Consider the following 20,023-nt stretch of genomic DNA (forward strand, 5'->3'; position numbering starts at 1 on the left):
TGGAAAGCAGTCGCTTCGTCATTAGTTATGGATACTTCAGTAAGGAACAATATATCAATAATATCAGTGTAATTCCTCAGATAAGCCTGTAATAATAACTAATGGTTTCGGATGCTTCTGATGTTAATATGCAAGATTGAGAGACCTCTCGCTGGAATGTATTTTGTTTCCATGCATCAAGAGATTCGAAAGTATAATTACTGATGTATTCTGGTGTAATTACATCTATCTGATGGTTCACATTCATTTTTGTTGTGTTGTGATCTTCTTACTGAACTAAGTTAGAGTCTATTATAATTACAGCTATTTTGCCTGCTTCAGTTTAGGAGTATAGGCAAAATAGCTGTAATTATAATAGTTTATAAAGAGGAGTAAAATGGGAGTTTTCCCAGAAATAATATACATAAGTTAGAGTCTTTTGTTTCACTCTAGCAAACTGTCTATATCTTCCGAGCTTTTTATTTGTATAGACTTTGATGTCTTTGACTTTCTCAAGAATATTTTGCCATCTTTGATCCATAAAAATTGATATTTTTTTCTGTTTTTTCCTTTCTTGCTTGGTACAAAAGATTCTGATTGAAAGGTGTTAAATACTCAGATAGAAAGATTGTCGTATTGTCTTGCGATGCATTTAAATCCTTAACTACTGGTTTTTTTTAGTCTGCTGGCTTTTATGAGATTGTCTCTTGTAGCCTTGCTTGTCAGACGAACTGTGACTGGTGCCGGACGTGGCAAACCTTGTTTTCTGCTCTTCCTGGGAAATCGATTTATGGTCTGAATATCATTATGCTGTAAGGGGATGTCAATTGCATGGCCTAACTTTAGAACTACGTCTCTGAGATTTTCTGTGGATTCGGTTTCTGGAAGACTGTTTTTGACAAGGTCTTCTTTATGTTGTTGTTGGTTTAAAACTTCGTATTGTTGTTTCAGGGAATTAAATTCTTGACAGAGTTCCGATGTGTCTTTTATCAATTTGTGCTGCCTCACAGTTAATGCGTTAATGCTGGTTTTAATGTCTTTTACCGTTTGTAAGACTTCTTCGACTTGTGAATTATTAAATTTAACAAACTCTTCATAATCGCTATTTTTTTTTGTTATTTCTTTATTCTGTTTATCAAATAGTTCTTGGACAAGATCTACCAAGCTGGCTTTTATATTTTCTAAACCTTTTTCTAGTAATAAATTAACGGAACTCAAATTATAAGACGCACCGGTGTTTTGTTGTCTGTTCAGTTCATTTTCCGATGATGATGATGATGATAATAATAATAATAATAATAATAATAATAAACATTATTACTGTTTTTCAACTTCAAAATACAAGAATCAAAAATACCAGTGGTAAATGATCCTGGTGTATCAGCAGCCAAGCCTAAGATCAAAAACAAAACTATATTCAAATTCAGTTCTTGGGAAAATGTGATGGCAAATGAGGCTATATATTCTAATTTATTTGTACAGAAGTATAATACAAACAGATGAGATAAAATGGTATTATGTGTTTTAACTTGTTTATCACAATATTCACAATAATACCATAACTAACTGAACGGTACATTAAATTTACAATAAAATGCATGGTACAGAAAAGTAGATTATATTTCATTTTAAAATGCAACCACAGGGTTAAAAGTATCATTTTAAACTAGTTAAAAATTCATTTGGTTAAGAATATAAAGATTAAATGTGGCTGTTGAGCATTTCAAATACCATCTTAGCAGTAGTCAAATCTTCTACAGCAATGCCTAACAGAAATAAAAAAAGATGTAATAATTATTTTTCCATATTTTTCATTATAAGATTTTATTATTAACATGTTTGCTGCCACGCTCCTCAGGCATAGTTTGTTCCCACACGCCGAGGTCTTTTTGCATCTTCAAGGTCACTACGAGTAATCTCGTAGCTGGCTTATCAGACAGAATTTTGTTTCACATGCCAATTACGAGTAATCTCGTATTGATGAGTCAATGGTGTTGTGGCGTGATAGGCTGGCGTTTCGGCAATACATAAAAAACAAAAAACATATATGGCATGAAATTCTATGAACTATGCGAATCGAATGGATTGGTGATAAAAAATAAAAATTTATACAGGAAAATCAGAATCCTCTTTAGCGAAAATGGGTCACGCATATGATGTTGTATTCCACTTGATGGAAGAATATTTAGACACAGGTTATGTACTGTATAAGGACATTTTTTATAATTCTGTAGCTCTGATGGAATTGCTTATCGATAGAAAATCGTACGTGTGGAACGTTGATAAATTTTAGGAAAAACAATCCACCAGATGTTATTCAGAAGAAACTAAAGAAAGGGGGAATTTGTCTGGCAATGAAGAGGTCCTGTTGTAGTCAGCAAATGGAAGGATAAGAGGGAAGTTCTTTCGATTTCAAATATTCACAAATTTGGAATGGTTGAAACGCAAAATCGGAATGGTAAATTTCAATTAAAATAAAACATCGTTAGGGATTATAATTTGGGGATGTCAGGCATCAATCTTTCTGATCAAATGCTTTCTTACTATTCCAACTTACGAAAGGCAATTAGATGGCCAAAGAAATTAGCAATATGCATTTTTGAGGTATACATTAAAAATGTGCATAAATTTTATAACATGATTACTGGAAATGCAATGACTGCATTAAAATTTAGAGATCAATTATCTGTTTTTGTTGGAATGGATGAGCTTAGAGAATATCAGGAGGAATCAGGATTTTCATGATTCGGAAATTCCACCAAGAGAAAAAAAGAATCACCCAACAAAGCCATGCTGGTGTGTACACGAAACAAACGATCACGCGAAACACGTTCTTATTGTCCTGTTTGCCAGGAAAAACCATCATTATGTGTGGAAAATTGTTTTAAAATGTACCTTTCTTAATTTGAATAAATTGTTTTTTATTTTATTGATTGATTTTTATTTTATTGATTGATTTTTATTTTATTGATTGATTTTTATTTTTATTGATTTTATTAGTTTTAAATTGATTTACAAATTATGTGTTATACTATGGATTAACTCGCGCTTGGCATAGGAGGTTGGTAATCGACATACGAGTATATTTGTAGTTGACTTCTGAGACACATATATAATATATAATATTTTAGTTGAAATTATTTCCCTTCTACCAAGCCACCAGACGTGCTCTACACTTTATTCAGAATCCATGGGTCCAAATTAAGGTAAATATATTAAGGGTTAGCTCGTGTTTGACATAGGAGGTCAGTAAATTGACATATGAATATACTCGTAGTTGGCTTGTGAAGCTCATATACGAACTATGAGTATACTTGTAGTTGGCAGCGAACGTGTTAAACAAAAATGGTTTTAGATTGGAGTGTGGATCAAATTAAAAGGAAAATCTGCTAATGCCTTTGAGTCAAAAGAATTTTATATTCAAATCATTATCAAGTTCATATTTCTTATTTTAATATCAGACATGGCAGGTAATATGTGATGCTTTTCTGCCTGGCGAATACAATATACAATATACATACAATAAGGTGTTATTTAAATACTAGTTTTGTACACTGCTTTTGCAGATTAAAAATTGAATACAAAAAGTATACAGAGAGATTTCTGAATTAATAATGGTTATCATTCAAATGAAAATTGAGCTAGATGTCAGACACGTGGCTGATTGTCACAGTACTGTATAAGTGTCTGATTACATAATTCATTAATATGCAGGGCAGGTCTTTTGTTGCCCATAGTTGATATATAGAAAACTATTGAATTCTACATAAGGCAGTTTAGTGAGTTTCCAAATTTCAGGGTATTTTTCTTTGGTTGTGTGAAATGCTAGTCATGATTAATATGCCCATTTTTTTCTCCACATCCCTGACATGTTCTTTTTAATGGATTTCTCCAGATCATCCCATCTCTCTAACTGAGCAAATGCTGCAAGCACAGAATACTTTGTACACTCCTGGTAATTTAAGACACGGATGAGGTTGTTTCAGTGAAGCTAACATCATGGATGTTTTTGTAGTAGCCAAAAGGCAAATTTAAACTTGTAATGTTTTAAAACTTTCACTATTCAATCTGTAACATTTTAATCTAAGGTAAAGAAATGGCACAATTTTAGTTGTTCTATTCTTGTATGGTCTCTGAAATATGCAATGGCCTTGATTTCACAACTGTTCATCAATATCCACGGGAAGCCACCATATGAATGTTAGAAGATATTTTCCCAACTGATACCTGAAAACTCTTTAAACATTGTTTAAGGAACACGTTCTTTAGGTTTGAAGACGTCTATTATGAACAGCCTGAAATGGATGCTCAATCATTGAGCATCCATTTCACACAACTAGGCAAATATATACATGAAGACATTTGAAGAAATGTGTATAACATATTTCACACAAAACTAAGACTTTGGCTTATGTACAGCTATGACATCATCATTTGGCCAGACTCAGAAGAGATCTACCATAAATTTATGCAATTCTTGAACTGTTTAAACCAAAATTCCAAATTTTATCATTACTGTTAAGGACTTTAATGGAGTCATTAGATTGATCATGGGCTCTCACTACCTTATCAGATAATGTTCCAAGCTGCAACCATACTCGATGGTAAAATGCCACTGATCAACCTCTTACTCAAAACTTTAATTTGTAACTTTTAAGGATGCCCCCTTAAAAGTTACAAATTCAAGTTGATCTAACATAATGAGCATTAAATTATGAGCATAATTTGTGGCATGTCGGTCTGGATGTCAGATTGGTCAACTGGATTCAGGATTGGCTGTCCAATAGGTATCAGAGAGTTATGTATGGTGGGGTAGTTTCAAGGAAGCAGAGGGTTACAAGTGGGGTCCCACAGGGCTCAGTACTGGGACCTATATTGTTTAACCTTTATATCAATGACTTTGTCAGTGGATTGCAAGGGGGATATTAAGCTGTTTGTAGATTATGCAAAGCTGGGAAGGATTATTAGTAATAGTGCAGATGTGGCAGCCCTGCAAGAGGATTTGAATAAGCTAGATAGATATAGATAGGCAAATGAATGGGGTTCAGTTTAATGCAGCAAAATATAAGATCTTGAGGTTTGGGAAACATCGATGGGACATTGCCTACTCTATGGGAGGAGTTATACAGGAGGAAGTACGGAAGACAAGAGATCTGGGGTTGATGATTGATAGAAACCTGAAATTTAGGGAACATATTGCAAAGGTAATGAAGGTAACAGAGGATTGCTGCAATAATGAGGACACTAATCTGCAGAGATAAAACAGTTATCATTCAGTTGTATCAGACGCTGATCAGACCACACTCAGACTATTGTTCTCAGCTTTGGTCCCCAGGATTTGAAGGGGATAAATTAACTGTGGAAAGGGCACAGAGACGGATGACAAAGATGGTTTCAGGACTGTACAATTTTGGTTATGAGGATTGGCAATGTGGACTGCAGAGTTTGATGGATAGAAGGAGAGGTGATATGATTGAGACTTTTAAACTGTTGAGAGGTGGTTACAGGTTTGACACTGGGGAGTTCTTTCGCTTGGTTGAACAGCAGGAAGGAGTGATGACAAGAGGCCATCCCTGGAAGTTACAAAAGGAAACTGTGAGAAAGAGGGTGAGGAGTGGTTTCTTTGCATGGAGGGTGTTGAACCATGGAATGCATTGCCTGATGGATTGGTGAGAGCAAAAATGGTCAATGAGTTCAAGGAGTGGTATGATAGACTTTGTGTTTCTTAGGGGGGGGACCTCCCATGATGAGTCTTTTGAATCCATAGAGGCCTGAATAATAATAATAATAATAATAAAAATATTTTTATTACTAATTATTTATTACTAATAATAAGTGCCAAAAAAAATTATCTAATAATAAGCAGTAGAGCCTGTGTAGCTCAGTAGAAGAGCCGTTTGCACTCTACAGCACTTGACCGCACGAAGAAAGGATTTGGTGGTTCAAATCTAGTCGCCGACTAGAGGAAATTTTTCTAAGCTTTTTTTGGCCAGTTCCTGAGTTAGTCGATCTCTAGCATGGGCTAGCAGGTTTTTTCTTCTGGAAACTCAGGTTTTTCATCTCGTAAACTCAAGAAAATTGACCATAGAACCCCCACTATTTTCAGACATTAAAAATATTGTGTTAGGGTTATAGAGACCACGAGATGGCGGCACTAGCTTGCCGCCATCTTCACTGTGTACCGATGAATCAGTGATAGCCTTGGGCCAGCTATCTCTCTGACTGGCTACCAGTGGAGATTGAACTGCCCACTCAGTCTCCAAAAGTTAGATAGGGTAAACGGCCCCGCCTACTCCCTATACAGGAACAACATAGGCGTTAGCTGATTTTTTTTTAATAATAATAAGCAAGAATTCCATGTTGTCGACCCTGTAACTACATGTCAACAGTTCAAATGTCACAATCCTATCACCTCTGCTTCTACTGACCAAACTTGCAGTCCACATGTCTTCAGCTATACTCATAACTAATACTATACCATGCTGATATAATTTTATCTGCCTTTTCCACTCTCCAAAGTTAATTTATCCCCTTAAAATCCCAGTGACCAAATTCGAGCATTATAATCTATCTTCTCTGAACTGTATAGCCCATTTAAGGCTTTATACAAAAGAACCACAACTCTTCTATCTGTGATGGTCAATATCATTCTCAGTATTGCAGCAATCTTCTTGTCACCCATTTGTGATATGCCTCATAAAGTTCATGTTTCTATCAATCATCCTAAGGTCTTTTAGTTCCTCTAAAAGAGTATGCAGCTTCCTATTGATGGCTCCCAAATTTCAAAACCTTACATTAAGTTGCATTAAACTGAATGCGCCATTCATCTTCCCAAATGTTGAGCTTATTCGAATCCTTTTGAAAGGCCACTACATCAGCATATTACTAATAATGCTTCTCAGCTTCACATCATCTGGAAACAACTGAATATCTCCCTGCAGTCCATTTACAATATCATTGATGTAAAGGTTAAACAACATAAGATCCAGTACTGTGCTCTAAGGGACTTCACTTGTAACCTTTTATCTCCTTGACTGCTGCCCCATACACAACTCTGATCTCTATCTGAGAGCTAATTCCAAATCCAATTTACTAACCTGATATCCAAACCTATATAATTTAACCATCAGGTTATTGTGTAGTGTCAAAGAACTTTATAAAATAAAACACAGCAGTTTTGTCTTTCCTAGATCACCTCTTCCTATTACATTATTATAAAAGGCAATTACATTACTAAAAAAGTGACCTTAAAAATCCATGCCCACCCTCACAGATAACATTACCATCATTTACCAAATGCTATATATGATCTCTCATTAATTTCTTGAAAATCATAACTAAAGAAATAAAAACTGGAGTAGAGTTTGAAATTTGGACAATGATACCCTCCTTGGGCATCTTTCCCATATCCAGAGTCATTGATTAGCCAGTTCATCAGAACAGTCAGTTCCTTAGCACATTCTGCTAAAATACATTGTGAGCTCCCATCCAGTCACATTGCTTTGCTGACTTCCAGAGAACTTAGTATTTAAAAGACACACACTTCTTGCACTTTCAAACCTGGAACTCTCCCTTCACTCTAGTGATAAAATCCTTTTTTTCATGATAAATACCCAAATAAAGTGATCAATAAACAACTCCATTATGTCTTCTGCATCAGTCAGTATGACAACTTCTATATATTAATGTCATTCTTCCACATTAATTCTCCTACTGGATACAACAAAATAAATCCTTTGGATTTTTTATTTCATGGCTAATCCCTCTCATAATCAAGTTTTGCCTTCTTTATTATGCTAGTCACTTTCCTAGCCTGACTCTTATATTCCTCATGCAACTAATCTCCATCCCATTCCTTACACTATTTCCATAAATTTCCTTTGATCTGCAGTTCCCATTCCATATTGTTATTCATCCAGTTTACATCAAACTTGTATTTTTTTCAGTTGAGATATAAAACTTGCATTTATAGCTAATGAATATATCTTTACAAGTTGCCATGCACTATCTTGCCTTTCCAATTGTTCCATTCATGGAACTGCCGCACGTTGATTTCTAAGATTACTATAATGACCTGCCTTATAATTTTAGATAATTTCCTTTCTTCTAGACAATTCAGCATGTCTAATTATCCCCCAAGTCAAGACCACATGGTCATTCTCTCCATGTAGGGGCAGAGATTACATATCAGTTACAATCAGATTATCTGATGACAGAACCAAATGCAAACCTCTTGAACATCTTGTTTCTTCTAGACGTTTGTCCCTCAAGAATTCCAAAAATTCCATTCCCTTATTAAAACATTGTTTCTTCTTCCCACTTTATACTGCTGCAGTTAAAGTTGCCAGGGACAAGAGTACTCTCCCTCCATTCCTCGAGTATATTTTCCTGTTGGCAAACTTTCATGAACAGGTCCCACAACAGGTCAATTCCCTCTTCCCCAAGTGCCTTCCATGCATCCCCTGGAATCCTGTCAGAGCCCACCGATTTTCCATTCTTCATCCTCTTCATGGCCTCTGTCACTTCCACTCTACTGATGTTCTGCACCATCCCCTCAGAAGGCTGCCCATCTTCTCTGTAAGTCCTTGCATTTTCATCATTCAAACATTCCTCAAAGTATATTCTCCATCTGTTTCTTATGTCTACATCCCTCTATAATACTCTTCCTTCAGTCTTTGATCTCCCTCACATGTAAGATGTCCTTTGCTGTTTTATTTCTACATTTCCCTAGTTGATAAATTTTTCTCTGTCCTTCCTTTGTTTCTAATTGATCAAACAGATCTTGATATGCCATGGCCTTCGCTTGTGCCACAACTCTCTTGGCTTCTTGCTTTTTCTCTCTGTACACCTCTCTGTCCTCTTCCAGTCTTGACTCATCCCATTTCTGCTTTGCCTTCCTCTTAGCTGTCACTGCCACTTGTACATTATTATTCCACCACCAACCCTCCTTCTGCTCTCTAATCTTTCAGATGTCTCACCAAGCACCTCGATTGCACAGCTCAAGATTACTTTTGAATTATGTTTCCACCAATCTTGTACACTATCGTCCATCCGAAATCCTCTTCCTCACATTCTCTTCTTTTAAAGCAACACCACTTAATTGTCTTCATCCCATGGCTTCCAGAGGTTCTTATCTTCGATCTTATTTTAAAGTCTGTGCACAGCAGTCGGTGTTGCTGTGCAACTTGATCTGTTGGAATTACTTTACAAATTGTCACAACCTTAAGATGTTTTCTTCTAGTCACAATGTAGTCAATTTGTCAACTGCTGTTACCACTCCTAAATGTTATCAAATGTTCTTCCCTCTTGTAGAAAAAAGAGTTCACAATTGCCAGATCAAACGCTACTGCAAAGTCCGCAACCCTCTCTCCTTTCTGGTTCATCATTCCCACTCCGTGGCCACCATGCACCCTTTCACAGTCTCTATTCTGTCTCCCTATGTGTCCGTTCAAGTCTGCTCTGACAAACACCATCTCGTTTTCTTCCAGTTCCCTCATTTCTTCATCTAACATGTTCCAGAACTGATCTTTCTCCTCTGCTGTACAGCCAACTTGCAGGGCGTATACACAGAATATGACCACCTGCATTTCTCCAAGACCCAATTTCATTCACATGATCCTGTCGTTCCTTCTACCCACTTCTAGTACTTCGCCCTTAATTCTGCCCGCACACCACAATTCCTACACCATTTCTTCCTGTTATTCGCTCCAGAGTAGAACAATTTATATCCATTTCCCAGTTCCTTTGCCTTTCCCGCTCTTCCACCTTGTCTCCTGCACACATAAAATGTCCAACTTCCTCTTCCTCATCATGTCTGCCACCTCTCTTCTCCCTCCAGTCATGCTTCCAACATTCAGTGTTCCCACTTGCAACATCCTCTCCACCTGCAGGGCTCGCTTCTTTAACCACATCTGCCCTTGATGCGGTAGCCCTCGTCCACCTCGCAGCTGTAGGGCGATGTGGCTGCGTGTCGCTTAAGGGTCGCTAGAGCTGGCAGTGAAGTTTTACGACCAGATGCCCTTCCTGACATCAACCCTAGCCATTTATCCGGGCTTGGGACCTGCACCTATTGAGGCTAGCTAGCCTCCTTCAGTGGCTGCATAAGATGAAATGACTTAGCAAGATACGAAAGATTCACCCCCTAGCCCTCGAATACTCTAATAGCATCAGTGGGAAGGAGCGAGGAGAGGAGAAAGAAGCAAAGATAGAAGGGGAGGGACCATCTACAGAATAATATAACAGATGTATATTACATGAAGTAATATACAATACTTCATGTAATATACATGAAGATGTATTATAATATAAGGTGTATTACTGCTATTGATAGCAAATGCTAGTCCAAAGTTTATTGGGATCAGTGTAACAGTTCATACAGAAGATGATATACAAGAATGGAAACAGGAGGCAGGAGAGGAAGGCAAATGTAATGGTCAAGTATTGCTTATGAGAGGGAAATGGCACTGCTGATTTGAGAGTAAATTGTTTCAGGTGTAGTAAGCAGGACAGCATACGTAGCGGAATATTGCTACATGCCAGGAAATACAGTTTAAAGAGCAGGAAATGCTTAAAGGGGATGCACTACACTGTAAAAATTACAGAGGAATAAAGATGATGTCCCACACAATGAAAATCCTAGAAAGCGTTCTTGATGGAAGATTGAGGACGGAGGTGGAGATTACAAAGGAACAATTTGGCTTCATGCCTGGTAGATCAACAACAGATGCTATCTTTGGGTTACGGCAGATGATAGAAAAGTTTCGAGAGAAACAACGGGAGCTACATCTGGCATTTATTGATCTGGAGAAAGCATACGATAGAGTGCCAAGGAAAGAAATCTGGATGGAGGTGTCTGAGGGAGAAGGTTCCGGAGAAATATGTCAGGTTGCTGCGGGATATGTATAGAAATGTGAAGACGAGTGTTCGGACCTGTCTGGAACAGACAGAAAGTTTTCAAGTAACAGTTGGCTTGCATCAAGTGTCAGCATTAAGTCCATTTCTGTTTAACACTGTGATGGAGGTGGTGATGGAGGAGGTGAGAGAAGATGCATCTTGGACAATGTTGTATGCAGATGACATCTTGCTGTGTGCAGATTCAAGAGAAGAAGAGGGAACTAAACTGGAAAGATGGAGAAAAGTACTGGAAGAGAGAGGTATGAGACTGAGCAGAAGACAGACAGAGTATACGTGTTGCACAGTGGGCGGCAGCCAGGAGACAGATCTGGAGCTGGAAGGAATGTCATCAGGAAGGTGAGGTACTTTAGATACTTAGGTTCAACAGCGGAAGAAGATGGAGGAGCTGAGAAGGAAGCGGGATGCAGGATACAAGCGGGATGGAGGAACTGGAGGCAGAGGGCTGGAGTGTTATGCAATAAGAGGGTGCAGATCAATCTGAAAGGCAAAATCTATAGGACAGTAGTGAGGCCAGCTATGACATATGCTATAAAAACTGTGGCCCTGAGGAAAAATAACATCAGCAGGATGGAAGTAGAGATGGGAATGCTTAGGTGGATGTGTAGTGTGACCAGAAAGGATCGTCCGAGAAATGACTATGTGAGGGGAACAGTGAACGTTACGAACTTAGGAGCGAAGATACAGGAGTGAAGGTTGAGATGGTTTGGTCATGTGATGAGGAGGGAGGACGAATATGTGGGAAGAAGGGTCATGCAGATGGATGTGCAATGAAGGAGGAAGCATGGACGGCCAAAGAACAGATGGAGGGAGCTGGTAGAAGAGGACTTGAGGATGAAGAACTTGGATGTGGTGACAGCCCAAGACAGGAGGATGTGGATGAGACTAATCATCAACAGTGACCCCACTTAAGTGGGAGAAGCTGCAGAAGAAGAAGAAGAAGTAATACATCTCCTTTATTCCTGATTCTTCTGGCATTTTTATAAAGGCACATCAATGAATTGTGGTCATTTTCAAACTTATCATTATTCCATACAGACTCCATTTGATGCTGCATTACACCATACATACCCCTATCTCCCAAGTCTCTATTCCCAATAGAGCCCACCCCTGCTTCCATCCATCCATCCATCCATCCATCCTAACAACTCTAGTTTTCCTACATTAATTCACTCACTTATGCTAAGAACAACATTCTCTGCAGATGACTACATCATTCGTCACCAGATGCAGGCCATCCCTTCCATACATCTCTTCTTTCCTCAAATGCACTCCAACCATACACATAATCTGATCCTTTATTTTGACACATTCTTGCTATCATGCCATTGATTACTGGAGTCCATAAACCAAACATTTCTCCTGTGAACGCTAAACGCCACCTGCAGTGGTATAAACAGCAATGCCACTGGACAGTGGACAACTAGAAATGTGTGATTTGGAGTGATGAATCAAGCTTAACCATCTAGCAGGAGGATAGGAAGAGCTCGGTGTGGCAAATACATGGATAACAATTCCTGCAAGCATGTTTAGTGCCAACAGTGAAAAGTGGAGGAACTAGCATTAGTGTGGTGGTGTTTTTCATGGAATGGACATGGGCCTCTCGTAACACTACATGGAAAATGTTGTAAAGAAATTTTAAATACAGATCACAATGGTGAGATTCTAGTTTAGACATCTTTTGGCAGGGAATATCAGAATGCACAAGCACCTACCTCCCTTGGGACCTGACAGAGCTGAAAATTAAATTAAACAGTCCTGGTCAAAGACATCGCCAGTTCCCTGCACATGCTTGAAAAACATGAGCCAGTATTCCATCACTCCCACAGCTGTACTTGCATTCCAATTCTGCAATATACTAAGTACTTGTGATACTTGCAGGGTACAATTTGGTAAGCTAAGATGAGTTGTGGTGGATTTAGTAGAAATTTGGGTTTCAGTTTTTGGGAAACAATACATAACGTTTAGATGACTTAAGATATGATATACATGATTTAAGTTGCTGTTGCTACAGATGTTGGTAAAATTAATATAAAAGAATATTTTGTGTGATTTTTGTGTTTAAAGTATTTTTTAATTTTGGAGGGAGTTTATTTTTTAGTTTAACTGCAGAGACACTGTACTTATTAGTTTCATGTTTAATTTTATAAAAGATTATGAGAAAAACAGAGATCTGTTCAGTGAAAAACCACTTTTATATGAAGAGGTGGACAGCCAGGCAGATCAAAGTTGAGTTAGATGCATTTCATGGGGGATTCTGCACCTGCATTAAAGACTATTTATTTTTGGATAAATAAGTTTAAAGGTGGTCGTAACTCCATTCTGCTCGTACTTCTTATAACTGAACAACACACAGCTCCATGCCTCCTTATATACCAGTAAGTGAGGTCGTAGTTGCATCTAGATGTCAGTTTGCGAATTACAGAGGGGGGGGGTGTCCAGATACTTTTGATCAGATAGTGTGTATATATATTTAATAAAAGATGTGTGTGTGTCTGTGTGTAAGAATTGCATATTCATAATATAAATAAACACTTGATTATTATTAATGAGAGTTCAAAGTTATAATTTCCCACATTCTAATTTAGAATAATTAATTGTAATGAGGTTAGTACTCTGAAAAATATCTCAAAATTGAAAAGGACTACGTTGAAGATTTTTTTTTGTTCTGTAGGATCCTGTGGCTAAAAGAAACTTCAGTTTCTGGAAGAAAAACATATAATCTGTATATTCTCACTGTCAGATCTCTATGGTATAGTGCTGGCCAAAATAGGATAGATTCCAGGTATAATGGATCTATACTCTTGATTGAGAAAATTTGTCTTTAGTGGAAGTTTAGGAAGAAATCTTGTCTGCGACATTGAAAGTACTTTTGATATGTGATAAAAAAAGCTCTTGGTACAAGAATACAAGAGTAGATGTAATTGTAATTTTCATGGAATGTAATAATTGAACATCATATTGTCTTCAACACACTGATTCTAGGCTGAGAGTGACCTCAAAACAGCAATTTACCATAAATTACCAGAACATTGAGTTCTGGTAAAAATATCTCCCAGTGAAGATTAGCTACTTGTGATATTACCCTGTTACGAAAAGTAACAGTGCACTGTTTTCCTATATATTAAAGATGTCAGCTGAAAAATCATTAGAGTGCAATCAAAGATTATATCTAAAGGAATGCTAGTGAAGAACAAAGCAGTATCAAAGCTTATGATTATTAGAGCTGAACTTCAAAGGTAAAGCCTCACTTCAGAAATTAATCTGCAATATTCTTAGTGTTGGAAGGTGATTTTTAGATTGGTGACCAAGGTAGATATAAATTTTGACAGTTCATAAGCAGAACAACCAATAGTCAATGCTGCCTGCAAGGAATGACCATTTTATGAATTTTTTGTACTTCATATAATCTAAGAGTTCTAGCATGAAAATTCCTTAATGCTTTATTCTCACCATCCAAAGTTTTGGCATGGTCCAACAGTTGATTTTCTTACTTGTGATTTCATGGGAACTTTGGTAATAACTTCGCCGAGAGAATGATATGGAGGAAGTATGATCTTTACAATTATGCTCAGATGAATCCATAACTACTATTTCCTTGCATGCTTTAAAGAGATTATTATTATTATTAACCCAAGACCTCATGGAGTCAAAGACTCATCTGGGAGGTCCTTTTGTCACACACAGCTCATCATACCGTGCCTTGAACACATTCAAACTCCATGCAGACACCAAACTCTCAGGCAAGGCATTCCAATCATTTAAAACTCTGCAAGAAAAAAAACCTGCCTCTCACTCCCCTACTCGCACCCTCTATATACAGTTTCCAGGGATGACCCTTTGGTTCTCACCCCCTGATCTCCCACTATTTTCTGTAGAACTTCTCCAGCATCGATCCTATAACAACCCCTTACCAACTTATAGATTAGATGTCTATCATATCTCCCTTCTTCCTCCTGTCCACCAGACTCTTCAAATTACATCTTCTCAATCTTTCCTCATACCCAACATTCCAGAGGTCAGAAACTACCTTAATCAATCGCTTTTGGACCCTTTCCAACATCATATTGTTTCCAACATGGGAACAATAGTCCATGTGTGGCCTAATCAAAGCCTTATACAACTGAACAAGAATCTCCCTACTTCTACACATCAGTGTTCTCTGCATTATTCCCAGTAGCCTTTGTGTTGTCTTCAGAATTTTGGCTATATGTCCCCTAAATTTCAGATCCTTATCCACTATCACCCCCATATCTCTTATTTCTTCCACCTCCAACAATATATCCTCACCAAGCATAAATTCTGCATCCCATCTTTGTTTTCCAAATTTTAAAACCTTACATTTTGCAACATGGAACTCGCATCCCCATTTCCGTGACAATCACTCAATTTATTCAAGTCTTCCTGTAAGGCCACAACATCTTCACTACATGGTTCATTCCAACTTAGCATCATCTGCAAACAACTGAATATCTCCATCCAAATCTTCACCTCTATCGTTAATATACAAGTTAAACAGTAATTGCTCCCAAACAGACCCCTGAGGCACTCCACTAGTGACTTTCCTTTTCCTGGATATCGCTCCCCCCCCTACACAACTTGTAGATACCTATCAGATAGTCAGTCTCCAATCCAATGTACTAATCTAATATCCAACCCCATCTGCTGTAGTTTGACTATCAATTTATCATGAGGTACTCTATCAAAGGCCTTTGTGAAATCTAAGTACATTACTGTGTATCCTTCTCCTCTGTCGAAGGAAGCAGTTACTTTATTGTAATAAGTAAGTAGATTACTAAAACATATTTTTAACAAGTGTGTAAGTTTTATTTCTGACATAATGGTAATGTTGCATTGTATACAATATATGCTACTTCAAAACATAATTTGTTCCTGAATGGGAAGGTTACGTTGGCTTCTTTCTACGTGCAACATGAAATCTTCATAAGCAGTTTTCTTTGGAATGATAGATAAAATATTACTTTCATTTTGCATGAAATTATAACAAAGGAAGTTTGCTATCCATTTGTCTATAGGTTGAAGACTGGAAGATTTTGAATATAATTTTATTTAGATGACACATAACATTAGTATGCCTGTTGTTACTTGAGATAAGGTTATCCAGAATACTTTCACCCCAGAGCTGTTATTATTATTATTATTATTGTTAACATTTGACCTCCATGGAGCCGAAGATTCATCATGGCGGGTACACACTAGTGCACACAATGTTCATCCAACAGTACTTTAAATTGATTCAATGTGTCCACACCCACAACACACACTCAAGCAATGCATTCCACACGCCAACCACTCTCCATGAAAAGAAACTACTCCTCTGCTCACATCTTCCTTATACAGTTTCCAGTGACAGCCTCTTGTTCTACCCCCCCCCTGCCTCTCCCATTCTATGAAAAATCTCTTGCATGTCGTCCCGATAATAACCCATCACTAGCTTATATGCTTCAATCATATCACCTCCTCTTCCTCCTATTCACGAGAGCCCACAACTTACATTCTCTCAGTCTGTCCTCATACTCCACATTTCAAAGACCAATGACCACCTCTGTGAATCTTCTCTGGATCCTTTCCAACATATCCTCATCACCATGAAAACTCAGCGACCAAACCTGTGCAAAATAATCCATATAAGGGCTTATACAATGGCATGATAACCTCTCTATTTCTGCATGTCAGGATCCTCTGCATCATTGCTATTATCCGATGTGATGTCTTCACAACTCATGCAAGTGGCCCCTGAATTTCAGGTCTTTGTCCACCATCATTCCTAGATCTCTCATCTCCTCTACTTTCTTTAAACTTTCCTCACCAAGTGTATACTTTGCATCCCATCATTGCTTACCAAACTCAAACCTTACACTTGGCATCATTGAACTGATAGTTCCACTTATCTGTCCATTCATGCAGTCTATTCAAGTCCCTTTGTAAGGCCATAACATCAGTTTGACTTTGCATTGCTCTCTCCCCAATTTTGAATGATGAAAACAGCTGCATATCACTAGTTAAACCTATCCCAATATCATTAACATACAAATTCAATAACAACGGTCCAGTGGTGCGGCACACCACTGGTAACCTTTCTCTTCGGGATACCTCACCCCATATACAACTTTCTGATACCTATCTGACAGCCAGTCACTGATCCAACTCAGAAGTCAGTTATCCAATCCTATCTGTTTCAATTTATTTAAGAGCTTGTTGTGTGTTAGTTTATCAAACGCCTTTGCAAAATCCAAGTATACCAATGTATATGCATTTCCCCATCCAAGCACCTGCCACCCTGTAATAGTACATAAGTAAGAGGAGATCATGTTTCACTAAATTAGTTATGGACTATAACAAGGCAGCAAACATCCCGGATGGGGAGATGAATATACATTGGCAATATTAACCACTGTATATGCTGTTACAGCTGCTGTTATCAACCCATTTCTGTATCCCACTTTTCATATAATAACAACAACATTATATAATAGTAACAACAAATGAATCTGTTTGCAATGGGTCAGATAATTTTATTTAAGGAAAAAAGAAGTGGATATTATATCAATGCATACATATGCACAAATGAAATGTTTCAGATAGGAGTTAAAGAAAGAGAGAGGTGTAGTTGGGAATATAGAAGAAAGTAGTGATTCAAAAAGCTATAATTTAGAAGTGGTTTTGCCGACTGCAGATGGTAAAGATCATCATCGTTTTTATTACACCACATATCTTTGTTAACCAATCTAGAATCTCTCATAGCTTTATCCTCGCATAATCTATTTCTCTTTGCTTGATTTTTCTTGTTTGAATTAAAACTGTGAGGGACAGAACTGGCAGAAGTATCCTTCTCACAACCACAGGTATTACTTAAGAGTGAAATGTAATCATAATGATACTTGTATTAAGTTTAGAAATTGATTTATTACCTATTTAAGTTTTCCATGGATTAAAATTTCCATTCTGTTATATCTAGAGAATATCATGTGCAACTTTTTAAGAAATCATTTTTCAGATTAAAAAACAAATAACATAAGGTATATATACAGAGAGAGAGAGATAGAGAGAGATTGGTGAGTTAATAACTGCTGTTAAAATTAAATTTGAACTACATGTTAAAAATCATTGCAAGATGTTAGATACGATCGATTATTAAAGTGTGTAGCATAACTCCTTTCGTAGCTGAATTTATTAATATCCAAGTTTTTATATATTATTATTATTATCCAGGCCTCCATGAAGTCAAAATACTCATCGTAGGAGGTCATTTTTAGGAAACACAAAACATTATTTATAATACCAGTCCCTGAACTCATTGACCATTCTTGCTCTAACCACTCTTTTAGGCAATGCATTCACGGTTCAGCCACCCTCCAAGCAAAGAAATCACTCTTCATCCCCTTGCTCACAGCTTCCTTTCATAACTTCCAGTGATGCCCCCCCCCCTTGTCATCGCTCCTTCCGTCATTTCACCAAGTGAAAAAACTCCCCAGTGTCTACCCTGTAACAGCCTCTCAAAAGTTTAAAAATCTCGATGATATCAACTCTCCTTCTTCTATCAACCAAACTCTGCAGTCCTTCCCTCAGTCGATCCTCGTAACTGATATTGTACAGTCCTGAAACCATTCATGTTATCTGCCTCTCTATCCTTTCCACAGTTCATTTATCCTCTTCAAATCCTGGGGACCAAATTTGAGAACAATAGTCTAAGTGTGGTCTGATGAGAGTCTTATACAATGGAATGATACCTCTTTTATCTCTGCAGGTCAGCACCTTCTCAGTATTGCAGAAATCCACTGGGTTACCTTTACCACCTTTGCAATATTCTCCCTGAATTTCAGTTTTCAAACAATCATCATCCCCAGATTTCTTGTCTCCCCTAATTCCTTCAGAACAGCTCCTCCAATCGAGTATGCACCCTCCCATCGATGGATCCCAAACTTCAAGACTTTACATTTTGCTGCATTAAATCGACACTCATATTTATTTGTCCATCTGTCTAGTTTATTCAAATCCTCTTGCAGGGCTGCCACATATGCACTATTACTGATAACCCTTCCCAGCTTCACATCATCTGCAAACAACTGAATATCCCCTTGCAATCCATTGACTATGTCATTGATATAAAGGTTGAACAATACAGGTCCCAGTACTGAGCCTTGTGGAACTTTACTTTTAACCTTCTGCCTCCTTGATATTGCCCCACCATACACAACTATCTGATGCATATCGCACAGCCAATCCTGAATCCATTTGACTAACTTGACATTTAAACCCATGTGCTGCAACTTAAATATCAGCTTATCATGTGGCATCCTGTATATATATATATATATATATATATATATATATATTTATAAAAATAAATTTAACTGACTAGAACCCGAGAAAGTATAACAAAAACCTTTAATACATCACAACTAGTTTCATCGGTGATCCGACTTCTTCAGGTGAGAAATAAAAACATAAGACATAAAATAACACGGTAAAAAATGAACTTTACATCTAATAAAAAGCAGAATAATAACAGTCATATTTGAATAGGTGACCGCGTGCTACCGTTGGCACGAGTAGAATGTGTGCGACAGCTAATTTTTGAGAGCCAGTACTGGATTACTGCGCTATGGGAATCGGGTAAATTGTAGCTAAGATTATTGTTTAAATGTGAAGGGTCCAGAACTATTTCTTTTGATTCGATGATTCTTCTTTCGAATTCATCCTTGCAAATATATAAATTAGTAGTGCGTTCCCAATCAACTTGATGTGGCTGTTCTTCAAGGTTAGAGTTTGCCGAGAAAAGGACATGACTGGAAAGGGCGCTCGCTCGTGCTCTACTGTAGGAGATGTCACGTCTATGTTCCTCAAGACGAAGTGAAACAGATTTGTCTGTCTGGGCAAAATAAGGTCGACCACAGTTGCACAAAACTTTATAAACACCAGGAAAATGCAGATGGTTGTGTTTTGGTTTTGGTCGACTCAGAAAAGAACGAAGTTTTGGCAGCGTAGTATAGTCGGCCTTTATGTTGAATTTTTTCAGAATCTTAGCTAGTTTTGGGGTAAGAGTGCTGATAAAAGGCAACTGTATATGAGTGATAGGGTTGGAGTCATCTTCTTGTCGAGGATGTTGGCG

General features: G+C 37.6%; 1 protein-coding gene across 1 annotated transcript in view; it reads right to left on the reverse strand.

Annotated features, from left to right (window-relative positions):
- Positions 1-1,401: 1,401 nt before the first annotated feature.
- The window catches only part of LOC150102840 (ketimine reductase mu-crystallin), a 222,630-nt gene continuing 204,008 nt past the window's right edge, over positions 1,402-20,023 (reverse strand). The window contains exon 6 of the mRNA XM_090398047.1: positions 1,402-1,745. Within this exon, the coding sequence (XP_090254173.1) occupies positions 1,681-1,745 (65 nt within the window). The 3' untranslated portion in view covers positions 1,402-1,680. The remainder of the gene's footprint in view (positions 1,746-20,023) is intronic.

This window comes from Typopeltis vanoorti, chromosome 9 (genome assembly GCF_054136105.1).
Source record: "Typopeltis vanoorti isolate ZY-2024b chromosome 9, IOZ_Tvanoo_1.0, whole genome shotgun sequence".
Lineage (NCBI taxonomy): Eukaryota > Metazoa > Arthropoda > Arachnida > Uropygi > Thelyphonidae > Typopeltis > Typopeltis vanoorti.